Source organism: Coregonus clupeaformis, chromosome 9, assembly GCF_020615455.1.
Source record: "Coregonus clupeaformis isolate EN_2021a chromosome 9, ASM2061545v1, whole genome shotgun sequence".
In the NCBI taxonomy this organism is placed as follows: Eukaryota; Metazoa; Chordata; class Actinopteri; order Salmoniformes; family Salmonidae; genus Coregonus; species Coregonus clupeaformis.
The window spans coordinates 21,895,934-21,922,123 of record NC_059200.1 but is presented as its reverse complement, the minus strand read 5'-3'; the positions used below and the strand labels follow the sequence as shown (position 1 = coordinate 21,922,123).

The window sequence follows — 26,190 nt, the reverse complement described above, 5'->3', positions numbered from 1 at the left end:
TTAGCTAAGAGAAAGAGCAGGCAGGCCACCTGCACTGTGATTTTAACATTGTGTTGGGGAAAAAAACTAAAATAAATTGTTTTTCCCATTAGGGATTTTTCTTAACATTAAGGATCCTAATTTCATTTAAACGTTCGTATACAATAGCTAGTGTGTAGTGAGAGCAGAGAGAGAGTTGCTCTCTAGGGAACAATACACACACTGTTCAGTGATGTGTGTTTACCATTCCCAGTGTGAGTGTAAAGTGCAAAGGTGTGTATTGTGTGTGTGGATTGTTTTGTGTGTGCATGCAATGTTTGTGTGTGTGCCATGTTTCGCACACTTGTGTGTATCACGCCTGTGGACAATGTGTGTGTCACGTGGCCCTAGTGAGTGTTGGCTGAACAGTGAGGGATGCTGTGTGGGATGAATGTATCCAGGGTCGTGGAAGGGCAGGCCAGCAGAGTGACATGGAGGAGAGAGGAGAGGGATATGACCAGCCCCGGGCAGATTACATTAAGAATTCAGCCTGTGATTTATCAGCACTATGCCTGGCAGCTCCTGCACAAAAGATGGCCCCATTTTATTGTGGTTTTAACAGCCTTTCAAATTACCACACACACACACACACACATACAGTACACACATACAAACCCATGCACTCACACAGCACGGATGGAAAGCCGGATCCTTTTCCCAATTACTTAGTCTTGGTGGTGTGGGGTCAGTCAACCACCATAAAGCTGGTATAGACAGAGACAATGAGAGATCCTGTCTATCAGTACACACAAACACACACACACTGTCTATCAGTCCTAGCTCTGTTTGAGGTCCTAACACCAACTGCCATTTTACACACTTCTATCATAAACACTACAATGCCCAGTGTGCATTGTTAAACGCATAGCTAATGATAATATTTCATGTTCCAGAACTACAATACAAACTAGGATAGATTTGGCCTTTTTTAAATCATAATGAATAAGAGGGGGGACCTAATCCTGGATCAGCACTTTTAGATGCTTCTGGAATACGAGCCCAGATATCTGGGCAGAGCAGAGCTGAGGAGGAACTGAGGAGTATAACAAGGTCGCAACACTCTCCCTGAGAAGTCAATAGAGATATAGATGCTAGATGGATTGTGTATGTGTGTCTGTGTGTGTGTGTGTCTGTGTCTGTACACACATATGGTAAAATCCAATGAAAAAACAATAAGGAAGCAGAGCACTGTGGTGTGGTATGGTGTGGTATGGTATGGTAAGGTATGGTATGGTATGGTATGGTATGGTATGGTATGGTATGGTATGGTATGGTATGTGGTGTGGTGTGGTGTGGTATGTGGTGTGGTATGGTATGGTGTGTGGTGTGGTGTGGTATGGTATGGTATGGTATGGTGTGGTATGGTATGGTATGTGGTATGGTATGGTATGGTATGGTATGGTGTGGTATGGTATGGTATGGTATGTGGTATGGTGTGGTATGTGGTGTGGTATGGTATGTGGTATGGTGTGGTATGGTATGGTATGGTATGGTGTGGTATGGTATGGTATGGTATGTATGTGGTATGGTATGGTATGGTATGTGGTGTGGTATGGTGTGGTATGTGGTGTGGTATGGTGTGGTATGGTATGGTATGGTATGGTATGGTATGGTATGTGGTGTGGTGTGGTGTGGTATGTGGTGTGGTATGGTATGGTGTGTGGTGTGGTGTGGTATGGTATGGTATGGTATGGTGTGGTATGGTATGGTATGTGGTATGGTATGGTATGGTATGGTATGGTATGGTATGGTGTGGTATGGTATGGTATGGTGTGGTGTGGCGTGGTATGGTGTGGTATGTGGTGTGGTATGGTATGGTGTGGTATGTGGTGTGGTTTGGTATGGTATGGTATGGTATGGTGTGGTATGTGGTGTGGTATGGTATGGTATGGTATGTGGTATGGTGTGGTATGTGGTGTGGTATGGTATGGTATGTGGTATGGTATGGTATGTGGTGGTATGGTATGTGGTGTGGTGTGGTTTGGTTTGGTATGGTATGGTGTGGTATGTGGTGTGGTGTGGTATGGTATGGTATGGTGTGGTATGTGGTGTGGTATGGTGTGGTATGGTGTGGTATGGTGTGGTATGTGGTGTGGTATGGTATGGTATGGTATGGTATGGTGTGGTATGGTGTGGTATGTGGTATGGTATGGTGTGGTATGTGGTGTGGTATGGTATGGTATGGTATGTGGTGTGGTGTGGTATGGTATGGTATGTGGTGTGGTGTGGTATGGTATGGTGTGGTATGTGGTGGTATGGTATGTGGTGTGGTTTGGTATGGTATGGTGTGGTATGTGGTGTGGTGTGGTATGGTATGTGGTTTGGTATGTGGTGTGGTTTGGTATGGTGTGGTATGTGGTGTGTGGTGTGGTATGGTATGTGGTGTGGTGTGGTATGTGATGTGGTATGTGGTGTTGTGTGTGCCTGTGTGTGTGTATGCGTTTCCTAAACAGCCTAGCTATGGTGAGCACAGCCCTCATTATCCAGGGTTATTTATGAACGCCCCCTGTACCCCTCCTGCCCTCCCTCCACCCCTCCAGGTTTTAATAATTCATGGTGCTGCCTGCGCTCCCCTGAGGCTCAGCTTCAGTCAGGGGTAAGAATCATTAATCAATCCCTGATCTCTCTCTCTCTCTACCTCTCTCTACCTCTCTCTCGCTCTCTTCTTACTCCACCTCTCTCTCTCTCTACCTCTCTTTACCTCTCTCTCGCTCTCTTCCCCCACCTCTCTCTCTCTTCCTCCACCTCTCTCTCTCTTCCTCCACCTCTCTCTCTCTTCCTCCACCTCTCTCTCTCTCTTCCTCCATCTCTCTCTCTCTCTTCCTCCACCTCATTCTCTCTTCCTCCACCTCCCTCTATTCCTCCACCTCTCTCTCTCTCTCTCTCTCCCTCCACCTCTCTCTCTCTCTTCCTCCACCTCTCTCTCTCTCTCTTCCTCCACCTCTCTCTCTCTCTCTCTTCCTCCATCTCTCTCTCTCTCTTACTCCACCTCTCTCGCTCTCTCTCTTCCTCCACCTCTCTAGCTCTCTCTCTTCCTCCACCTCTCTAGCTCTCTCTCTTCCTCCAACTCTCTCTCTCTTCATCCACCTCTCTCTCTCTTCCTCCACCTCTCTCCATCCCTCCTTCTCTCTCTCTCTCTCTTCCTCCACCTCTCTCCCTCTATTCCTCCACCTCTCTCTCTCTCTTCCTCCACCTCTCTCTCTCTCTTCCTCCACCTCTCTCTCTCTCTCTTCCTCCATCTCTCTCTCTCTCTTACTCCACCTCTCTCGCTCTCTCTCTTCCTCCACCTCTCTAGCTCTCTCTCTTCCTCCACCTCTCTAGCTCTCTCTCTTCCTCCAACTCTCTCTCTCTTCATCCACCTCTCTCTCTCTTCCTCCACCTCTCTCCATCCCTCCTTCTCTCTCTCTCTCTCTCTTCCTCCACCTCTCTCCCTCTATTCCTCCACCTCTCTCTCTCTCTTCCTCCACCTCTCTCCATCCCTCCTTCTCTCTCTCTCTCTCTCTCTAGCTCTCTCTGTCTCCCGCTCCCTCTGTCTCTCCTCTCTCACCCCCTCTCTCTCTCTTTCAATTCAATTCAATTTAAGGGCTTTATTGGCATGGGAAACTTATGTTTACATTGCCAAAGCAAGTGAAATAGATAATAAACTAAAGTGAAATAAACAATAACAAGTTAACAGTAAACGTTACACTCACAATGTCAAGCCCTGGCTCTGGGGACTCTTAAATGTTGAGCCAGGGTGTGTAGTGTCTATGTTTTGTTTTCTATGTGTTTCTTTCTAGATCGTTTATTTCTATGTTGGCCAGGGTGGTTCCCAATTAGAGACAGCTGTGGCTCGTTGTCTCTGATTGGGAACCATACTTAGGCAGCCTGTTTTGCACTTGTCATTTGTGGGATCTTGTTCCGTGTAAGGTTTGTTTTGGTGTTTAACCTTGGACTTCACGTATCGTTTATTGTTTTTGTTCGTGTTTGTGGTGTACTTAATAAATAAGAATGTACGCATATCACGCTGCGCCTTGGTCCGCTCATTACGATGATTGTGACACACAACAGTTCCAAAATAATAAAGACATTTCAAATCTCATGTCTCTATACAGTGTTGCAATGATGTGCAAATAGGGAAAATAAATAAACATAAATATAGGTGTTATTTACAATGGTGTTTGTTCTGGTTGCCCTTTTCTTGTGGCAACAGGTCACAAATATTGCTGCTGTGATTGCACACTGTGGTATTTCACCCAATAGATATGGGAGTTTATCAAAAAGTGATTTGTTTTTGAATTCTTTGTGGGTCTGCGTAATCTGAGGGAAATATGTGTCTCTAATATGGTTATACATTTGGCAGAAAGTTAGGAAGTGCAGCTCAGTTTCCACCTCATTTTGTGGGCTGTGTGCACATAGCCTGTCTTCTCTTGAGAGCCAGGTCTGCCTACGGCGGCCTTTCTCAATAGCAAGGCTATGCTCACTGAGTCTGTATATAGTCAAAGATATCCTTAATTTTATGTCATTCACAGTGTTCAGGTATTCTGCCACTGTGCACTCTCTGTTTAGGTAGCGCTGTTTTTTTGTAAAATCTTTCCAATGTGTCAAGTAATTATCTTTTTGTTTTCTCATGATTTGGTTGGGTCTAATTGTGTTGCTGTCCTGGGGCTCTGTAGGGTCTGTTTGTGTTTGTGAACAGAGCCCCAGGACCAGCTTGCTTAGAGGGCTCTCTCCAGGTTAATTTCTCTGTAGGTGATGGCTTTGTTATTGAAGGTCTGGGAATCGCTTCCTTTTAGGTGGTTGTAGAATTTAACGGCTCTTGGATTTTGATAATCAGCGGGTATCGGCCTAATTCTGCTCTGCATGCATTATTTGGTGTTTTACGTTGTACACTGAGGATATTTTTGCAGAATTCTGCATGCAGTCTCAATTTGGTGTTTATCCCATTTTGTGACCCTAGACCTCACAACCATAAAGGGCAATGGGTTCTATAACTGATTCAAGTATTTTTAGCCAGATCCTAATTAGTATGTCAAAATGTATGTTCCTTTTGATGGCGTAGAAGGCCCTTCTTGCCTTGTCTCTCAGATCGTTCACAGCTTTGTGGAAGTTACCTTTGGCGTTGATGTTTAGGCCGAGGTATGTATAGCTTTTTGTGTGCTCTAGGGCAACGGTGTCTAGATGGAATTTGTATTCGTGGTCCTGGCAACTGGACCTTTTTTGGAACACCATTATTTTTGTCTTACTGAGATTTACTGTCAGGGCCCAGGTCTGACAGAATCTGTGCAGAAGATCTAGGTGCAGCTGTAGGCCCTCCTTGGTTGGGGACAGAAGCAGCAGATCATCAGCAAACAGTAGACATTTGACTTTAGATTCTAGTAGGGTGAAGCCAGGTGCTGCAGACTGTTCTAGTGCCCTCACTAATTCGTTGATATATATGTTGAAGAGGGTGGGGCTTAAACTGCATCCCTGTCTCACCCCACGGCCCTGTGGAAAGAAACGTGTGTGTTTTTTGCCTATTTTAACCGCACACTTGTTGTTTGTGTACATGGATTTTATAATGTCGTATGTTTTTCCCCCAACACCACTTTCCATCAATTTGTATATCTGACCCTCATGTCAAATTGAGTCTAAAGCTTTTTTGACATCAACAAAGCATGAGAAGACTTTGCCTTTGTTTTGTTTTGTTTGTTTGTCAATTAGGGTGTGCAGGGTGAATACGTGGTCTGTCGTACGGTAATTTGGTAAAAAGCCAATTGGACATTTGCTCAGTACATTGTTTTTACTGAGGAAATGTACGAGTCTGTTGTTAATGATAATGCAGAGGATTTTCCCAAAGTTGCTGTTGATGCCCCTCTCCTCTCTCCCTTCTCCCCCTTCTCCTCTCCCTTGTCCCCTCTCCCCTCTCTCCCTCTCCCCCTCTCCTCTCTCCCTTCTCCCCCTCTCTCTCCCCCTCTCTCTCCCCCTCTCTCTCCCTTCTCCCCCTCTCTCTCCCTTCTCCCCCTCTCCCTTCTCCCCCCTCCCTCTCTCCCGTCTCCCTCTCCATTGTCCCCTCTGCCTCTCCCACTCTCCTCTCTCCCCCTCTCCCCCCTCTCCTCTCTCCCTTCTCCCCCTCTCTCCCCCCTCTCTCCCCCTCTCTCTCTCTCTCCCTTCTCCCCCTCTCTCCCTCTCTCTCTCTCTCTCCCTTCTCCCCCTCTCCCCCTCTCCCTTGTCCCTTCTCCCCTCTCCCCCCTCTCTCCCCTCTCTCTGTTGATGGCCCAAGTCATGGCCCAAGTCTAGGTGCACTGTTCTCTTACTGACCAGAGTAACATTACACACCTCACCATCCACCTTCTTCTTACCTAAAGCACACCACTCTGTCTTCACACGGACATTACTAACACAATCTAGGGACCATCTATGCTGGCCTTTTGCCTCTTGCCAGGCCATCGTCGTAAAATAAGACTTTGTTCTCAACTGACCTGCCTGGTAAAATATGTTAAATAAATAAAAAATAAAAACCATCTATGCTGCAGACTTCCCAGGTTGTTATCTACTAAACAAGTCTCTCAGCTTTACAACAACTGTATTGAGCTGTATATCTACTGTAGAAAATAGTCAGCAGATTTCACTGTCTAACAGAATAGATTAACATATTCATACTGCTCACTCATACACATTCTGACAGGAAGCACTTGCACAAGCAGAAACACACACTCATGCAGGCGCGCACACACACACAAACACATGCATACAAACACACATACACACTACTTACCATGCCTGCAGGAGGAGTGGGGGCTCCGCGTTTGTCTCCTTGTGTGACCCTGGTGCGTTGCCGGGGCAGCTCTGTGTTGTCAGGACAGGTCAGGGGTTTCCTCTGCTCTCTGACTCCTCCTCATACGCTCCCCTCTGACCGAGCCCCCCGACTACAGACCGGACCTGGCTTCCTCTGTCTCACCTGGAGGGAGAGAGAGAATGGAGAGAGAGAGGGGTGGAAGGAGAGACAGAGAGAGGGAGGGATGGATGGATGGATGGAGAGAGAGAGAGAGAGAGAGAGAGAGAGAGAGAGAGAGAGAGAGAGAGAGAGAGAGAGAAAAGAAAGAATGATCAGTCAAATGCACGAGACAATAGTATATTATTTACCAAAACCCTCCTTAATGATCCACCCCCACAAAGCCCACATTGTTCCCTCTGTCTGGCTACAGCTACAATACATTACCCTTTTCCTACTTTAGTGTGCACACCACACACACCTCAGCAGGGATATGGCTTAGTCTTTGTCTGCTGGTTGAGAGAGGAGGAGGAGATGAGAAAGCATTGCTAAGCTGAAGACGAGACGGTCGGGCCTTATTCATATTTCATGATCTGGGAGGAAGCGCTGTGGAAAAACCACTGATGCAACGCTTGTTTTTATCTGCTGTTATGTACACACACACTGACCGATGCACACACATTGACAGATACACACACACACTGACAGATACACACACATGCTGACAGTTAGACACACACATTGACAGACAGATACACCAACACTTACAGACAGACACACACTTTCAAAAACGGCCTGCTCCAGTTTCTGAGATTTATCTAGCCTAAATTATTCCGCTGCCCACTCAAGCCTGTCTGTCTGTCAGCTCTCCCTGTTACACTCCTCTCTCTCACCTGGTCTCACTCTCACCTGGTGTCTCTCTCACCTGGTCTCTCTCTCACCTGGTCTCCCTCTCACCTCATCTTGTCTCTCTCTCTCTCACCTCGTCTCGTCTCCCTCTCACCTCGTCTCCCTCTCACCTTGTCTTCCTCTCACCTCGTCTCCCTCTCACCTCATCTCTCTCTCACTTCGTCTCCCTCTCACCTCGTCTCCCTCTCACCTCATCTTCCTCTCACCTCGTCTCACCTCGTCTCGTCTCCCTCTCACCTCGTCTCGTCTCCCTCTCACCTCGTCTCGTCTCGCTCTCACCTCGTCTCGCTCTCACCTCGTCTCATCTCCCTCTCACCTCGTCTCCCTCTCACCTCGTCTCCCTCTCACCTCATCTCTCTCTCACCTCGTCTCGCTCTCACCTCGTCTCATCTCCCTCTCACCTCGTCTCCCTCTCACCTCGTCTCCCTCTCACCTCATCTCTCTCTCACCTCGTCTCTCTCTCACCTCGTCTCGTCTCGTCTCTCACCTCGTCTCTCTCTCAACTCGTCTGCTCCTCTCACTATGTTAATGGTAGGATTTAGCCAGGCAGAATAATAACTCATAATCATCATTCATCATGTATCACAGATTAATCAGGGTAGTGTCAGTCGGGGTAAAATTTGACCTGTTAATCCCGGTGGTCATCTGTATTAATCTAACCATGTTCCTAATGTGGTTTCCCTGGAAAACAATCTCCATTCCCATGGATTAGGTCAACTGGGCAGCTATGGGCTGGCAGGTGGACAAACCAGAGAGAGGTGGACAGGACGCAGGCAGGAACACACACATCCACCCACACACACACCAGTAACGTGTGTCAGAGGGCAGAGAGCACATACATTTGGGACCTCTTGTCCCAAACAGCGGCAGTATAGCTGTGATGTAACCGTACCTCTCCTTGCCTGGCTAAGTGACAGACTTGCATCAGCCAGGCTAAACCTCTCCACCCTGTCCTGTATGGAATGCCGTAAGGGTCCCCCGCCTCTCAAAACATACGCATCAAATAAGAGGCTGACACTCTCTCCCTGAACCTGCCGTCGCTGCCCTACCAGAACCTGCCCTCTCTGCTCTCTAGCTGCTCTGACTGCAGTGTGACTGACTGACTGACTGACTGACTGACTGACTGGGTGCTGCTTTGCTAAAGATAAAACCACCACATACCACAGCTATGCCCGTGGGGACACTTCATGGGTTTAACCAGAGCCATGTATTTAAATATATGGCTCTGGGTTTAACTAGCCACCAGGTACACGCAACGCTACCAATCAACCCCATCATCATGGAACACAACACTAAAGGAACACCACACCACCGAGAGCTGTACTAAAACAACACCACACCACCGGGAGCTGTATGTTTCCAGGCTGTCGTTAAGGATTGTTGTAACACTAAACACCATTGGTTTACAGTCACACATGGTGGTTGGTTCCCATAATGGGAAGTGCAGTTTTCTATCAACTGTAATGGCTCTAACCTTGTCCCAGGTCTGTTTGTGCTGTATGGCCAACTCCTATGGTCGTTTTGACTATTCATTGTGACCATAGCAGTTTGCGAGTCAGCACAAACAGATCTGGGTCCAGGCTGGAATGGCTCTACTTTGGGAAAAATCTCACTGTGTTTACATTCAACCCACGGTGTGCAGATATGCCATGTCAATGTCACAGTCTCACAACAGGAAGTGACCTCGCCCTCTCAGGAACCATTATGCAAAACCAAACCAGGAAGTAAACTAGTCTGCAAGTCAACAACAATGGGGGATGGGAGATGTGGGTGGGCGGTGAAAACTTTCAGTTGAGCATGGAGACGTTCAGTATCACCTTACCTGTTCATTTGAAACTCAATGAACCTAGTATTCATATAGGGAAATGTAGTTATGTAAATAACAGAAGTTGCCAAACAGGAGACCTACTAGTTTGGCAAAACACCAAATCAACTGGAGAGAGAGTGAGACGCTGTAACCGGTATGATGACATCTCTACATTTCGGAGAGGAACTGACTTTGCAGTGACACAATGCTAGGCCTCATATTCCCTCCTGTCGAAACTGTGATCGAAAGAGAGAACTCGCTGACATTTTTCCCAGAGTCAGACGCAAAATATTTAGACTCTAGCTAGCCTCCAGTCATCAATGAGAGCAGAGCTGTATACCACAGTGACTGAGTCCTGCCTGCTTATAATTGTGATACAGATTGCAGAAAGCTCCAGTGTGTGTGTGTGTGTGTGCGCGTGCGCCTTCCTTTGAATGTGATTCAAATGACTCTCTTGCAGCATTGAGCCCCATGCAGTCTGTCCTGTCCTGTCCTGTCGTCCGCTGCCCGTAGTGAACTCATTAGGCCTACAGACAGTAAGAAAATGAACTGGGGGTGACAGCCACTCAATCATGGAAATGACTCCACCAAGATGGAAACCACACAGCAATCAAAGAGCCAGCAGTATCTAGCCTCTCTGTCTGAGGGTGATTGGCTGAGAAGAGAACAAGTCTCATTGTCGTATTGACAATACTCATTTTCTCCTGTTTGCTCCCTCTAATTATTTTATTTTTTATTTCTTACAGACATACTACACACATAGACATAAACACACACACACACACATGCGCGCACGCACGCACGCACACACACACACTTCATTGGTCCAGCTTACAGGGTGTTTGCCGACATGAGCTAAGCCTGATAAGCTCTAGCCACTAGACAGGGAGAACAGTTGAGCGTGTCAGTTAAGGTCGACTCATACTAGTTAATAACAAAAGGACCATTTAGGGTAGGGGTCGGCAATAGACGGCCTGCGGGCCAAAACCGACCCGCAAGTGATTTTTTTGTTGCCCCCCCAAAAAAAATAATCACTGGGAATGCAGCTATAAAAAAAAATCTGTTCACCAAGTATTCCCACGAAAGAAAGAAAAAGATGTGATCATGTTTCAATGTAATCAAGGTATGAAATTATTTTTATTTTCAAATACAATCTCTTAGTTGTGGTCAATTTGCATTGTACAAATTAATATAATTATGTTCCAGCCCCCCGACCATCAGCTCTGACAAAAATCATCCCACAGCTGAATCTAGTTGCCCTGATTTAGGGTCTTCCCTTCTCTTCATCTGATCTGATCTGTGTGTGACAGCAGTGGCCGTTGACACACACACGGGCAGTTGTGTCCTCTGTAAGCATCTCTATCTATTCTACTCCACTGTAGGATAATCATCTACAAGTAACTGTCCAGTGTTTCCAGATTTCGATGAAATATGACCTATAATTAATTACAATATGAGTGAAATTGTTTTCCTTCCAAAGAATTGTAATTAAGTATGACAAAAAGCATATGTTCTGTGTTGGAATGGTGTGGGCGTAACCCAACAACAGAATGGTGTGTGCGTATACCGGTCACTACAAATATTCATGCGAGTAGACCGCTGATTGGCCAGCACATCCTCCTTAGGAGGATGATATCATCCTCTATGAGGAAATAGCAAGCAGTCTGTTTGAGATACAAGTTTGAGGTTGGGTTTTTTCTCCAATTTATGCTTTGGCCACAAATACGAGTCAACAACATTATTTGGGTATGAGTTAACAGAATATTAACTTTTAAAAGTAATATTGTCACTGGACAGTTACTTTAACACACAGTGCTCCACAACATAAACATGCATGCCCTTGCAGCAAAAACCAGACATGGGGCTAATACTGATCAGTAACAGTGTGTTCTATACATTTAGACCCCATGGAACCCCATTAATGTACAGCTAGCTGTATAGGATGAGTCTTTACTGATAAGGCTACACCAGCAGGGCAGTAAGTCACCCACCCAGTGATCTAAAACAACTCAATTAACCTCACTAAACACACAACAGACAGGAGAGATAACAAACGCAGACCCTCAACGCAGTCCCCTGTAGCTCAGTTGGTAGAGCATGGCACTTGCAACGCCAGGTTTGTGGGTTCGTTTCTCACGGGGGGCCAGTATGAAAATCTATGCGATCACTAGCTGTAAGTCGCTCTGGATAAGAGCTTCTGCTAAATGACTAAAATGTAAAATGATACACACCCACAAATGAGACAAGACTGATCATCTCACAAGGCCAGGCAGCATACAGACAGAATAGTGTAAAGTAGAGTAGAGCAGAGTAGGCTTTGATTAGTGAGGAGGAGAGGAGAGGAGGGGAGAGGACAGGAGGAGAGGAGAGGAAAGGAGAGGAGGGACCATTAACATGATAAGTGAGGTGTGAGGCTGTATTTAACCTAGTAATTTCTGGTTGTGAACACGGACACAGTAAAAAGTATTGTTGTGTAGAGGAGAGGGTTTAAAAAGACAGACGCCGGCTGGGAACGATCCTCTCCAAAAACATGCACTCTCTGCTTCTCTCCTCTCCTAGCTCTACCTCCAACTCTTCTCTTATGCTTTCCTGTCCTCCTTTCCTTTGCTTCCTGCATCCTCTCTCCTCTCCGCCATTCCTATTTATTCTCTTGTCACTCCTCTCCTTTCCTCATCTCTAATCTCCTTCCTTTTCTTCTTTAAAGTGGACCTGACAGCGTTTTAACTACATTGCAGATATGAAACAAACAAACAATCATAATATCAATGAAAAATATCAAATTCCCAGTGTATGCTACAAAACCAACTTTATGAGAGGTTTTAAAAAATAAGTTATATTTGACTCAACATTCCATGACGTCCTGTACACTAAGGCATTGTTGGCAGAATAGATGGATGCAGTTCAATGCATGATTAATATAGTACATCACAGCTGGCCTGGTACATTGTTTGCTGGCTCCATTCGGGATGCACTGTTTCAGTTTCAATGACTCAATATTTTGGACAAAAACGGACGAATATAACTAAGGCTGGGAATGTCAATATAATCAAACTAGCAAGGACAATGATCACAAGTCAGTCATAACGTGGCTAATAGGCTAGCGTATCTACAGTGCATTCAGAAAGTATTCAGACCCCTTCCCTTTTTCTACATTTTGTAATGTTACAGACTTATTTTAAAATGGATGAAATTGCATTTTTTTTCATATTTTTTTTTTAAGTACCTTATTTACATAAGTATTCAGACCCTTTGCTATGAAACTCAAAATTGAGCTCAGGTGCATCCTGTTTCCATTGATCATCCTTGAGATGTTTCTAAAACTTGATTGGAGTCCACCTGTGGTAAATTCAATTAATTGGACATGATTTGGAAAGGCACACACCTGTCTATATAAGGTCCCACAGTTGACAGTGCATGTAAGAGCAAAAACCAAGCCATGAGGTTGAAAGAATTGAACGTAGAGCTCCGAGACAGGATTGTGTAGAGGCACAGATCTGGGGAAGGGTACCAAAACATTTCTGCAGCATTGAAGGTCCCCAAGAACACAGTGGCCTCCATAATTCTTAGATGGAAGAAGATTGGAACCACCAAGACTCTTCCTAGAGCTGGCCGCCCGGCCAAACTGAACAATTGGGGGAGAAGGGCCATGATCAGGGAGGTGACCAAGAACACGATGGTCACTCTGACAGAGCTCCAGAGTTCCTCTGTGGAGATGGGAGACCCTTCCAGAAGGACAACCATCTCTGCAGCACTTCACCAATCAGGCCTATATGGTAGAGTGGCCTGATGGAAGTCACTCCTCAGTAAAAAGCACATGACCTCCCACTTGGAGTTTGCCAAAAGGCACCTAAAGGGCTCTCATACCAAGAGAAACAAGATTCCCTGGTCTGATGAAACCAAGATTGAACTCTTTGGCCTGAATGCAACGCATCATGTCTGGAGGAAACCTGGCCCCATCCCTACGGTGAAGCATGGTGGTGGCAGCATCATGCTGTGGGGATGTTTTTCAGCGGAAGGGACTGGGAGACTAGTCAGGATTGAGGGAAAGATGAACGGAGCAAAGAATAGAGAGATACTTGATGAAAACCTGCTCCAGAGTGCTCAGGACCTCAGACTGGGATGAAGGTTCACACTCCAACATGACAACGGCTCTAAGCACACAGCCAAGACAACGCAGGAGTGGCTTGGGGACAAGTCTCTGAATGTCCTTGAGTGGCCCAAACGAAAGCTTGAACTTGAACCCGATCTAACATCTCTGGAGAGACCTGAAAATAGCTGTGCAGCGATGCTCCCCATCCCCATCCAACCTGACAGAGCTTGAGAGGATCTGCAGAGAAGAATGGGAGAAACTCCCCAAATACAGGTGTGCCAACCTTGTAGTGTCATACACTGGTAAGTGTCTTCACTGACATTTTCAACCTCTCCCTGTCTGAGTATGTAATACCAACATTCAAGCAGACCACCATAGTCCCTGTGCCCAAGAAAACTAAGGTAACCTTCCTAAATGACTACCGACCCGTAGCACTCACGTCTGTAGCCATGAAGTGCTTTGAAAGGCTGGTAATGGCTCACATCATCACCATTATCCCAGAAACCCTAGACCCTCTCCAATTTGCATATCGCCCCAACAGATCCACAGATGATGCAATCTCTATTAAGCTCCACACTGCCCTTTCACACCTGGACAAAAGGAACACTAATGCTATTCATTGACTACAGCTCAGCGTTCAACACCATAGTGTCCTCAAAGCTCATCACTAAGCTAAGGACCCTGAGACTAAACACCTCCCTCTGCAACTGGATCCTGGACATCCTGACGGGCCGCCCCCAGGTGGTAAGGGAAGGTAACAACACATCCGCCACGTTGATCCTCAACACGGGGGCCCCTCAGGGGTGCGTGCTCATTCCCCTCCTGTACTCCCTGTTCACTCATGACTGCATGGCCAGGCACGACTCCAACACCATCATTAAGTTTGCCGATGACACAACAGTGGTAGGCCTGATCACCGACAATGACAAGACAGCCTATAGGGAGGAGGTCAGAGACCTGGCCGTGTGGTACCAGGACAACAACCTCTCCCTCAACGTGATCAAGACAAAGGAGATGATTGTGGACTACAGGAAAAAGAAGAGGACTGAGCACGCCTCCAAGCACACCAAGACAGTCGTGAAGAAGGCACGACAAAACCTATTGCCCCTAAGGAGACTGAAAAGATTTGGCATGGGTCCTCAGATCCTCAAAAGGTTCCTGACTGGTTGCATCACTGCCTGGTATGGCAACTGCTCGGCCTCCGACCGCAAGGCACTACAGATGGTAGTGCGTACGGCCCAGTACATCACTGGGGCCAAGTTTCCTGCCATCCAGGACCTCTATACCAGGCGGTGTCAGAGGAAGGCCCTAAAAATGGTCAAAGACTCCAGCCACCCTAGTCATAGACTGTTCTCTCTGCTACCAAACAGCAAGCGGTACCGGAGCTCCAAGTCTAGGTACAAGAGGCTTCTTAACAGCTTCTACCCCCAAGCCATAAGACTCCTGAACATCTAATCAAATGGCTACCCAGACTATTTGCAGTCTGGGTTGCACCCCCCCACCCCTCTTTTACGCTGCTGCTACTCTCTGTTTATTATCTATGCATAGTCACCTTAATAACTCTACCTACATGTACATATTACCCCAATTACCTCGACTAACCGGTGCCCCCCCCACATAGACTCGGTACAGGCACCCCCTGTATATAGCCTCGCTATTGTTATTTTTATTGCTGCTCTTTAATTATTTGTTACTTTTATTTTGTATTATTTTATATTGTATTTTTGTGTGATTTTTTTTTGGTATTCTTTCTTAAAACTGCATTGTTGGTTAAGGGCTTGTAAGTAAGCATTTCACTGTAAAGTCTACACCTGTTGTTCGGAGCATGTGACAAATAACATTTGATTTGATTTGATTTTGAAGAAGACTCTAGGCTGTAATTGCTGCCAAAGGTACTGAGTAAAGGGTCTGAATACTTATGTACGTTTCTAAAAACCTGTTTTTGCTTTGTCATTATGGGGTATTGTGTGTAGATTGATGAGGGGGAAAAAACTATTTAATCCATTTTAGAATAAGGATGTAATGTAACAGAATGTGGAAAAAGTGAAGGGGACTGAATACCTTCCGAATGCACTGTATTTATGTAGCAAGCTAAAAACACGGAGCCTAACGTTAGCTAGATAGCTAGGTTGCTGCTAGGAGGATGTCATGTCATGTCATTGGAGGAGTGGGTGAGTGACTGACTTTTTCCCCTCATACAGTGCCTTGCAAAAGTATTCATCCCCCTTGGTATTTTTTACTATTTGTTGCATTACAACCTGTCATTTAAATTGATTTTTATTTGGATTTCATGTAATGGACATACACAAAAAAGTTAAATTAAAAAAATTACTTGTTTCAAAAAATTCTACTAAATAAATAACAGAAAAGTGGTGCGTGCATATGTATTTACCCCCTTTGCTATGAAGCCCCTAAATAAAGATCTGGTGCAACCAATTACCTTCAGAAGTCACATAATTAGTTAAATAAAGTCCACCTGTGTGTGTCACGGTTCAGACAGACGACAAGAGGACCACAATTGCGTCACACCAGAAAGTTTATTTAAACTTAAGGGGAAAGGGATGTAGGGAGTGAGTGAAGGCTCCAGGGGTTATCCCGTCCGATGTGCTGGGTCTGTGCCTCCCCCAGTGGCAGCGATGCGTCCGATGACGCCGGTGGTTGGTGGTCCAGAAGTCCTGGGGGGAGGAAACACAGACACAACGGGGCGGAATGAAACCAGGCAGCAGTACAGTTCAAGGGGAGATCCAAAATACGTAGTAGCAAGGCAGAAGGCTGGTCAGAGTTACCGGGATTGAAGAGTAGTCAGGAGTCGTAATGGCAGAAGCAGGTCTGGATCTCCTGAGGCAGAAGAGTATCCAAAAACCAGGCAGGTCCGGGGTCACAAAACCAGGGTGAGCCAGAAGCGCGAGCAAACAGGTTCCGGGTGTGAGCTTTGCAGACGATCTGACACCGGAGAGCTGAAAGACAGGGCCTTAAATACTGGGAGAGGTTAGTGGGTAATGCAGCGCAGCTGGCAGAGTAATTAGAGCCGAGCAGAGCAGGGACAGGTGGAGCTAGTTAGGCTGAGTAGAGAGAGAGTGGTGAGCAGAGTGGAAACAACTTAAGGTGGTAACCCAGTGGAGTGAGAGGGCTCATGACAGAACCCCCCCCCCAAGGGACGGCCCCAGAAGTCCCAAGAGCAACACCACGCCGGGCGGGAGGAGGGGAGCCGAAGGAGGGCTAGAACTCCTCCGAACGGTCCGAGCGAACGTCCTCATCCTCGGAGGAAGCCGGAGGGCCGTGGTCGGGAGATGGGACAGGTCCCGAGACAGGATCAGGCACAGGACAGGAAGCCGAGCGGGCAGGACGGTTAGAGACCCCTCTGGGGCGGCCCCTACGGATTGCAGGTTGATCAGGATGCCGTTGGTGGAAAGCGGTGATGAGAGTCCTATCCACAATCCGACTAGCTGGCACCCAGGTCCTTTCCTCAGGTCCATAGCCCTCCCAGTCAATGAGGTACTGGAGACCCCTACCCCTCCGTCTGGACCGAAGCAGGCGGCGGACGGTGTAAACCAGACCACCATCGACGAGCCGTGGAGGAGGAGGACAAGGCGCAGCAGGGACCAGCGGACTCCTGGGCACAGGCAGGGGCTGCAGCAATCCGGCTGGGGGCTGGCAGGACGACTTGTGTTGGTTGCAGATGGGGCAGGCTTGGGCGAATTCCCGTACATCCTTCCTCAGAGAGGGCCACCAGAACCTCTGGGCGAGCAGGTTGTAAGTGCGGGTGGAGCCAGGGTGACAAGCTAGGCGGGAGTCATGTCCCCACTGAACGACCTGGGACCTCAGGTCTTCGGGGACAAAAAAGGCGGTCAGCTGGGCAAGTGCTGGGACCTGGCTGGTTACGGAGAGCCTCCAGCACCTGTTCCTCAACAGCCCAGGTCAGAGCTGCAACGATGCAGGGACTTGGCAGAATCGACACAGGGTCCTTGGAGGGGTCAGGAGCGGAGTTAGTAGGTACTGGCCGAGGGGTAGTGCGGCGGCAAGCAGGCAGGTTCGGTGGCAGTCCTCTCCCCACTCCCTGATCACCCCGGTCACCCAGTCGAGCTGAGGTTGTGCCGGCGGAGCCATGGGTAACCCAGGATGAGGGTTGGCCTGGAGAGGGGAGCAGGTGAAACTGGATAGTTTCTTGATGGTTTCCGGACAGACCCATCGAGACCGGGGCCGTGACATGAGTGACCGATCCGAGTAAGTGTCCGTCCAGTGCCCGGGCAGGAATAGGAGGTGTCAAACGGAGGTTCTCCAGTCCCAGTTGGCGTGCCAGCTTGATGTCCATTATGTTGGCTTCGGCGCCAGAATCCACCAGAGCAGCCAGGGTGTGAGTTGAGTCAGGGAGGCGGAGGTGAACTTGCAGCAGGGGTTTGCGGTCGGAGGACTGGATGGTCATTGAACTCAACCGGACTCCCCCTATGCCCGGTGAGCTTCGGCCCTTTAAAGGGCAGGTTACCACACGATGTCCATCACCTCCACAATAGAGGCAGAGGTTTGAGGTGAAGCTGTCGCTGGCGCTCTGCAGGAGTGAGAGAGGCTCGCCCAATCTCCATAGGCTCAGACTGATCAAGCTGAACTGGGTGAGTGGCAGTAGATGACAGGAGCCCAGTCGGATCTCTCCGAATGCCGGTAGTAGGTGGACCTTGGCGCCCCCTCTCACGACGACGGGTCTGTATCCCTCTGTCGATCCTGACAGTCAGTGCGATGGCTTCATCAAGAGTGGAAGGCAGTTCATGGGAGACCAACTCGTCCCTGATATAGTCAGCCAAACTATGGAAGAACGCGTCCACCAACGATGGTGTGTTCCAAGAACTTCGTCTAGCCAGGGTTCGGAAGTCGATGGAATGGTCTGCGACTGTACGTCTGCCTTGTCGAATACTGAACAGTTCACGAGACGCCTCTGCGGTTGGTGAATCCAGGTCAAACACCTTCAGCATCTCCTCGGCAAACCGGGTCGAAGGTTGCACATGCGGGGGTTTGACGTTCGAACTCTGCTGTTCCCCAGAGTCGAGCTCGGCCCGTCAGGTGAGTGATGGCATACCCAACCTTAGCCCCCTCCGTGGCGAAGGTCCTTGGCTGCAAGGAGAACTGAAGTCGGCAGCTAGTCAGGAATGGCCGGACCTGGGTAGAATCGCCGTTGAACCGCTCGGGGTTTCCAATCTTGGGTTCCGGAGCAGCGGCTGCAATGACCGGGGCAGGTAACTCGGGGGCAGGGCTGGTGGGCAGACTGGCTGGGGTCAGGTTGGTGAGGAGTTGAATGATCATGGCGAGTTGTTGTTGCTGCTGCTGGGACTGCTGCTGGTGCTGCTGGAACTGCTGATGCTGTTGGTAGCCGGCCTGAAGCAGAGAGGTGATGTCGCCGCTCATGCGGCCTAGCTCTCTCTCAGTGTGTTCCAGGCGTAGCATGGCGGTGGGTTGCTCAGGTTCTTCGGTTTCCATGTCGGGGGAAGTGTGCGCTGAGTCCATAATGGTCAGATCGTACTGTCACGGTTCAGACAGACGACAAGAGGACCACAATTGCGTCACACCAGAAAGTTTATTTAAACTTAAGGGGAAAGGGATGTAGGGGAGTGAGTGAAGGCTCCAGGGGTTATCCCGTCCGATGTGCTGGGTCTGTGCCTCCCCCAGTGGCAGCGATGCGTCCGATGACGCCGGTGGTTGGTGGTCCAGAAGTCCTGGGGGAGGAAACACAGACACAACGGGGCGGAATGAAACCAGGCAGCAGTACAGTTCAAGGGAGATCCAAAATACGTAGTAGCAAGGCAGAAGGCTGGTCAGAGTTACCGGGATTGAAGAGTAGTCAGGAGTCGTAATGGCAGAAGCAGGTCTGGATCTCCTGAGGCAGAAGAGTATCCAAAAACCAGGCAGGTCCGGGGTCACAAAACCAGGGTGAGCCAGAAGCGCGAGCAAACAGGTTCCGGGTGTGAGCTTTGCAGACGATCTGACACCGGAGAGCTGAAAGACAGGGCCTTAAATACTGGGAGAGGTTAGTGGGTAATGCAGCGCAGCTGGCAGAGTAATTAGAGCCGAGCAGAGCAGGGACAGGTGGAGCTAGTTAGGCTGAGTAGAGAGAGTGGTGAGCAGAGTGGAAACAACTTAAGGTGGTAACCCAGTGGAGTGAGAGGGCTCATGACAGTGTGCAATCTAAGTGTCACATGATCTCAGTATATATACACCTGTTCTGAAAGGCCCCAGAGTCTGCAACACCACCAAGCAAGCGGCACCATGAAGACCAAGGAGCTCTCCAAACAGGCCAGGGACAAAGTTGTGGAGAAGTACAGATCAGGGTTGGGTTATAAAAAAATATCTGAAACTTTGAACATCCCACGGAGCACCATTAAATCCATGCTAAAAAAAAAATATGAATATGGCACCACAACAAACCTGCCAAGAGAGGGCTGCCCACCAAAACTCACGGACCAGGCAAGGAGGACATTAATCAGAGAGGCAACAAAGAGACCAAAGATAACCCTGAAGGAGCTGCAATGCTCCACAGCGGAGATTGGAGTATCTGTCCATAGGACCACTTTAAGCCGTACAAGCCACAGAGATGGGCTTTACAGAAGAGTGGCCAGAAAAAAGCCATTGCTTAAAGAAAAAAATAAGCAAACACGTTTGGTGTTCGCCAAAAGCCATGTGGGAGACTCCCCAAACATATGGAAGAAGGTACTCTTGAGCTTTTTGGCCATCAAGGAAAACGCTATATCTGGCGCAAAGCCAACACCTCTCATCACCCCGACAACACCATCCCCACAGGTGGATAGTGGCAGCATCATGTCCCATCAGGGACTGGGAAACTGGTCAGAATTGAAGGAATGATGGATGGCGCTAAATACAGGGAAATTCTTGAGGGAAACCGGTTTCCGTCTTCCAGAGATTTGAGACTGGGACGGAGGTTCACCTTCCAGCAGAACAATGACCCTAAGCATACTGCTAAAGCAACACTCGAGTGGTTTAAGGGGAAACATTTAAATGTCTTGGAATGGCCTAGTCAAAGCCCAGACCTCAATCCAATTGAGAATCTGTGGTATGACTTAAAGATTGCTGTACACAAGCAGAACCCATCCAACTTGAAGGAGCTGGAGCAGTTTTGCCTTGAAGAATGGGCAAAAATCCCAGTGGCTAGATGTGCCAAGCTTATAGAGACATACCCCAAGAAACTTGCAGCTGTAATTGCTGCAAAAGGTGGCTCTAGAAAGTATTGACTTTGGGGGGGTGAATAGTTATGCACGCTCAAGTTTTCTGTTTTTTTGTCTTATTTTCTTGTTTGTTTCACAATACAAAATATTTTGCATTTTCAAAGTGGTAGGCATGTTGTGTAAATCAAATGATACAAACCCCCAAAAAATCAATTTTAATTCCAGGTTGTAAGGCAACAACTGTATATTTTGTCGGTGGCTATACACAACTAGAGATGCATGTGTCATTTGGTTAGCTAGCAAGAACTTGAACGACTGTTATCCAGTTAGCATATCTCTTGCGTTTGCAAATTCACTCTGGCAAACTACTCCGATTTCAGAGCACTCTCGTCTGAGTGGGACCAGAGCACAGAATAACTGAAGAATTTACGCAACACCCGCTGAATATGACCAGTGTCAGTAAACATAGTTAGTCACGAACTCTCTAGATAACATGTAAACAGCCTGGCTGTGGTCAGAGTGAGGTGTTCTCATTTGTGTCTGGAAGTAGCTAGCTAGCAAGCTAGCCAACTTTAGCCAGGCAGGCAAGCTGCAGAAAGACAAGTACCCTACAAATCCCCATCGTTTATCAGTGCAATTTTGACGGCCAACTAGCTGAAAAAGTTTGAGAGGGTTTATCTAATGTTCCTTCGTTATATTTTAGCTCATCTTGCTCTGGCTAGCATTAGTTGTTGATCTTGTTGTTGTTGATGTGCAACCTTTTCTAATGATCTAAAGTTATGTTGTTGCAACTGCCTGTAAACACACAGTCCAGTTCAAAGTGAATGATGGTAGGCCTCTGTGGCAAATGGCTTGTTTGCATAAAGGCCTACTGTAGCTCTGATTGGCTATGGTGCACCGGTCTGCGTAGACTCCGGTCCTGGACGAGACAGATGTTTTTATTATTAATTATTAATTGTCCAAACGCACGGCTGCCTTCCCACTCTATATTGCTATAGAATGTTCACAAAGGCCTTACTGTACGTCATTCCCAAACATTCTAAGAATTTATGAAATAGTTAAAATGCCCTAAGTGCTCGCTTGTCAGAAAATGTTTTTAAAAAGTGTGATATTCTTCTTATGAACAGATTTTAATAAAATGCTGTCAGTTCCACTTTAACCTCTGTGTTTACTTCAGCCGCTCCTATGTGTTAACACAGAGCAGTACTGCTGCCAATACCTCCACAGCAGGCCTCTCTCCTTTTCTCACCTCATCTCCCTCTCTGGCCCTCCAGGAGAGGATCACTAACGAGGAATGAAGAGGTGGTGGCTATGTGGCTCCCAAGCAGCACTCCTCTGATTAATGCATGTACATGTAAAAGAGAGAGAGAGAGAGAGAGAGAGAGAGAGAGAGAGAGAGAAGAGAGAGAGAGAGAGAGAGAGAGAGAGAGAGAGAGAGAGAGAGAGAGAGAGAGAGAGAGAAAGAGTAGGATATGTCAGTCAAAGAGAAGCTGGCTCTGTGAACAGCGCCTCAGGCTACAGTCCTACCGCTGCAAACAATTACAGCCTCACCTGCCACTGAGAGGAACATGGCAGCCAATTCTCCCACCTAGCTGGAGGGGGATACGCACTCACTAACAGGGTACTGCCACTTAGAACGTAAACACTGGCACCACTCACACACACACACCCTTCTCATTGCCACTTAGAACGTAAACACTGGCACCACTCACACACACACACCCTTCTCATTGCCACTTAGAACGTAAACACTGGCACCACTCACACACACACACCCTTCTCATTGCCACTTAGAACGTAAACACTGGCACCACTCACACACACACACCCTTCTCATTGCCACTTAGAACATAAACACTGGCACCGTGGCACGACACTCCTCTCTGCGCAGCAACAGAACACTCAGGGAACGGAATGGCCCTTAATCCTAACTGCCATTTCTCATTAATTTCTCATTACAGACTAGCATTTAATTACAAACAAAAACAACAACTTTTTGTTTGACTGGAAACAAAGGTTGAGAAAAGAGTAATCTAGTATTACTGGTAGTATTTGAATGTAATCCAGTAGTAAGGATTAGTAACGTGGAAATGTCTTATCAAGTATTAGTATTAGACTGTCTGTAATCTAGTATTACAGTGTTAGTCATATAAGAAGACATCTTTTATCCTCCCACTGTGATAAGGAAGAGTAGCTAAGGAAACCGTTGGTGTTTTTCTTCCTATGTGTCTGTGTATGTCATGAATACACAAGTGTCCCTCGCTACCCGTGGCTCAAAGCGACTAATTACAAACACTCTCTCCACTTCCCCTCTATCCCCCGCTCTTCCACCCTCTCTCCTCTATCCCTCCTACCCCCTCTCTTCCTTTCATCAGCCAGTGGTTCTGGTGTCCTCTCCGGGGTAATCAGTGAGTGTGTATACCCACATTAGGTCTACAGTGAAGCCAGGACCTGCCTCCCCCACCCTGAGACTACGACAGCCCAGCACGGCCCATCACGCTGCAGCCTTATATCACACTGAAATACTGCACACCTAGACCCATACACTAGCTTTTCAACCTAAATAATGAGAGACGACAGCAGCCTAGCACGGCCCAGCACACCGCAACCTGAAACACTGCAGAGTTTTAAAACCAGACAACTGCAGTAAACCACAGCAAACTCAGTCTATCCTGAGAGATCACACCAGCCTGTTACAGACAGACATTTTTCAGCCATTGAAATCATTGGGCCGGGCCACCTCCACGTTTTTTCGGGCCGAAAAAACGTGGAGGTGGCCCGCCCGCTTAAGTCCAAACAGCATAATAATAATATATATATATATATATATATATATATATATATATATATACACAGTACCAGTCAAAAGTTTGGACACACCTACTCATTCAAGTTTTTTTAATTATTTTTTTACTATTTTTTACATTGTAGAATAATAGTGAAGACAACATGAAATAACACATATGGAATCATGTAGTAACCAAAATTCCAAGAGTGTGCAAAGCTGTCATCAAGGCAAAGGATGGCTATTTGAAGAATCTAAAATCTAAAATATATTTTTATTTGTTTAACACTTTTTTGGTTACTACATGATTCCATACGTGTTATTTCATAGTTTTGATGTCTTCACTATTATTTCTACAATGTAAAAAATTGTACAAATAAAGAAAAAACCTTGAATGAGTAGGTGTGTCCAAACTTTTGACTGGTAGTGTGTGTATGTATATATATATATATATAATACAGCCAGATTATTGCTGGAGTCGGAGCTGTAGAGTGACAGGTAGTAGTCCCTCATAATGGTATTTCTACTGAACAAAAATATACATGCAACATGAAACAATTTTAAGGATTTTACTGAGTTACAGTTCATTTAAGGAAATCAGTCAATTGAAATACATTAATTTGGCCCTAATCTATTGATTTCACATGACTGGGCAGGGGCGTAGCCATGGGTGGGCCTGGGAAGGTATAGGCCCACCCACTGGGGAGCCAGGCCCAGCCAATCAGAATGTGTTTTTCCCCACAAAGGGGCTTTCTTACAGACAGACATACTCCTCAGCACCCCTCCCACCCCTCCTCGGAGGATCCCGCAGGTGAAGAAGCCGGATGTGGAGGTCCTGGGCTGGCGTGGTTACATGTGGTCTGCGGTTGTGAGGCCGGTTGGACGTACTGCCAAATGTCCTAAAACGACGTTGCCTCAGCTTATTTTATAGAAATTAACATTCAATTCTCTGGCAACAGCTCTGGTGGACATTCTTGCAGTCAGCATGCCAATTGCACGCTCCCTCAAAACATGAGACATCTGTGGCATTGTGTTGTATGACAAAACTGCACATTTTAGGGTGGCCTTTTATTGTCCCCAGCACAAGGTGCACCTGTGTAATTATCATGCTGTTTAATCAGCTTCTTGATATGCCACACCTGTGAGGTGGACGGATTATCTTGGCAAAGGAGAAATGTTCACTAACAGGGATGTAAACACATTTGTTCACAACATTTGTGAGAAATAAGCTTTTTGTACGTATGGAACATTTCTGGGATTTTTTATTTCAGCTCATGGAACATGGGACCAACACTTTACATGTTGTTCTTATATTTTTGTTCAGTATATACAGTGAGGGAAAAAAGTATTTGATCCCCTGCTGATTTTGTACGTTTGCCCACTGACAACGAAATGATCAGTCTATAATTTTAATGGTATGTTTATTTGAACAGTGAGAGACAGAATAACAACAACAAAATCCAGAAAAACGGATGTCAAAAATGATATAAATTTATTTGCATTTTAATGAGGGAAATAAGTATTTGACCCCCTCTCAATCAGAAAGAATTCTGGCTCCCAGGTGTCATTTATACAGGTAACAAACTGAGATTAGGAGCACACTCTTAAAGGGAGTGCTCCTAATCTCAGCTTGTTACCTGTATAAAACACACCTGTCCACAGAAGCAATCAATCAATCAGATTCCAAACTCTCCACCATGGCCAAGACCAAAGAGCTCTCCAAGGATGTCAGGGACAAGATTGTAGACCTACACAAGGCTGGAATGGGCTACAAGACCATCGCCAAGAAGCTTGGTGAGAAGGTGACAACAGTTGGTGCGATTATTCGCAAATGGAAGAAACACAAAATAACTGTCAATCTCCCTCGACCTGGAGCTCCATGCAAGATCTCACCTCGTGGAGTTGCAATGATCATGAGAACGGTGAGGAATCAGCCTAGAACTACACGGGAGGATCTTGTCAATGATCTCAAGGCAGCTGGGACCATAGTCACCAAGAAAACAATTGGTAACACACTACGCCGTGAAGGACTGAAATCCTGCAGCGCCCACAAGGTCCCACTGCTCAAGAAAGCACATATACAGGGCCATCTGAAGTTTGCCAATGAACATCTGAATGATTCAGAGGAGAACTGGGTGAAAGTGTTGTGGTCAGATGAGACCAAAATGGAGCTCTTTGGCATCAACTCAACTTGCCGTGTTTGGAGGAGGAGGAATGCTGCCTATGACCCCAAGAACACCATCCCCACCGTCAAACATGGAGGTGGAAACATTATGCTTTGAGGGTGTTTTTCTGCTAAGGGGACAGGACAACTTCACCGCATTAAAGGGACGATGGACGGGGCCATGTACCGTCAAATCTTGGGTGAGAACCTCCTTCCCTCAGCCAGGGCATTGAAAATGGGTCGTGGATGGGTATTCCAGCATGACAATGACCCAAAACACACGGCCAAGGCAACAAAGGAGTGGCTCAAGAAGAAGCACATTAAGGTCCTGGAGTGGCCTAGCCAGTCTCCAGACCTTAATCCCATAGAAAATCTGTGGAGGGAGCTGAAGGTTCGAGTTGCCAAACGTCAGCCTCGAAACCTTAATGACTTGGAGAAGATCTGCAAAGAGGAGTGGAACAAAATCCCTCCTGAGATGTGTGCAAACCTGGTGGCCAACTACAAGAAACGTCTGACTT

General features: G+C 47.0%; 1 protein-coding gene across 7 annotated transcripts in view; it reads right to left on the bottom strand.

Annotated features, from left to right (window-relative positions):
• Window positions 1-26,190, bottom strand: part of LOC121573461 (spermatid perinuclear RNA-binding protein) — a 252,881-nt gene that overhangs the window by 129,564 nt on the left and 97,127 nt on the right. For 6 of the 7 annotated variants that reach the window (XM_041885474.2, XM_041885476.2, XM_041885472.1 and 3 more), the window contains exon 3: window positions 6,755-6,937. In XM_041885474.2, coding sequence (XP_041741408.1) covers window positions 6,755-6,757 — 3 coding nt within the window. In that variant the 5' untranslated portion in view covers window positions 6,758-6,937. Of the gene's footprint in view, window positions 1-6,754; window positions 6,938-21,972; window positions 22,059-26,190 lie in introns of all 7 variants that reach the window. The other variant, XM_041885473.1, reaches the window with a different exon arrangement.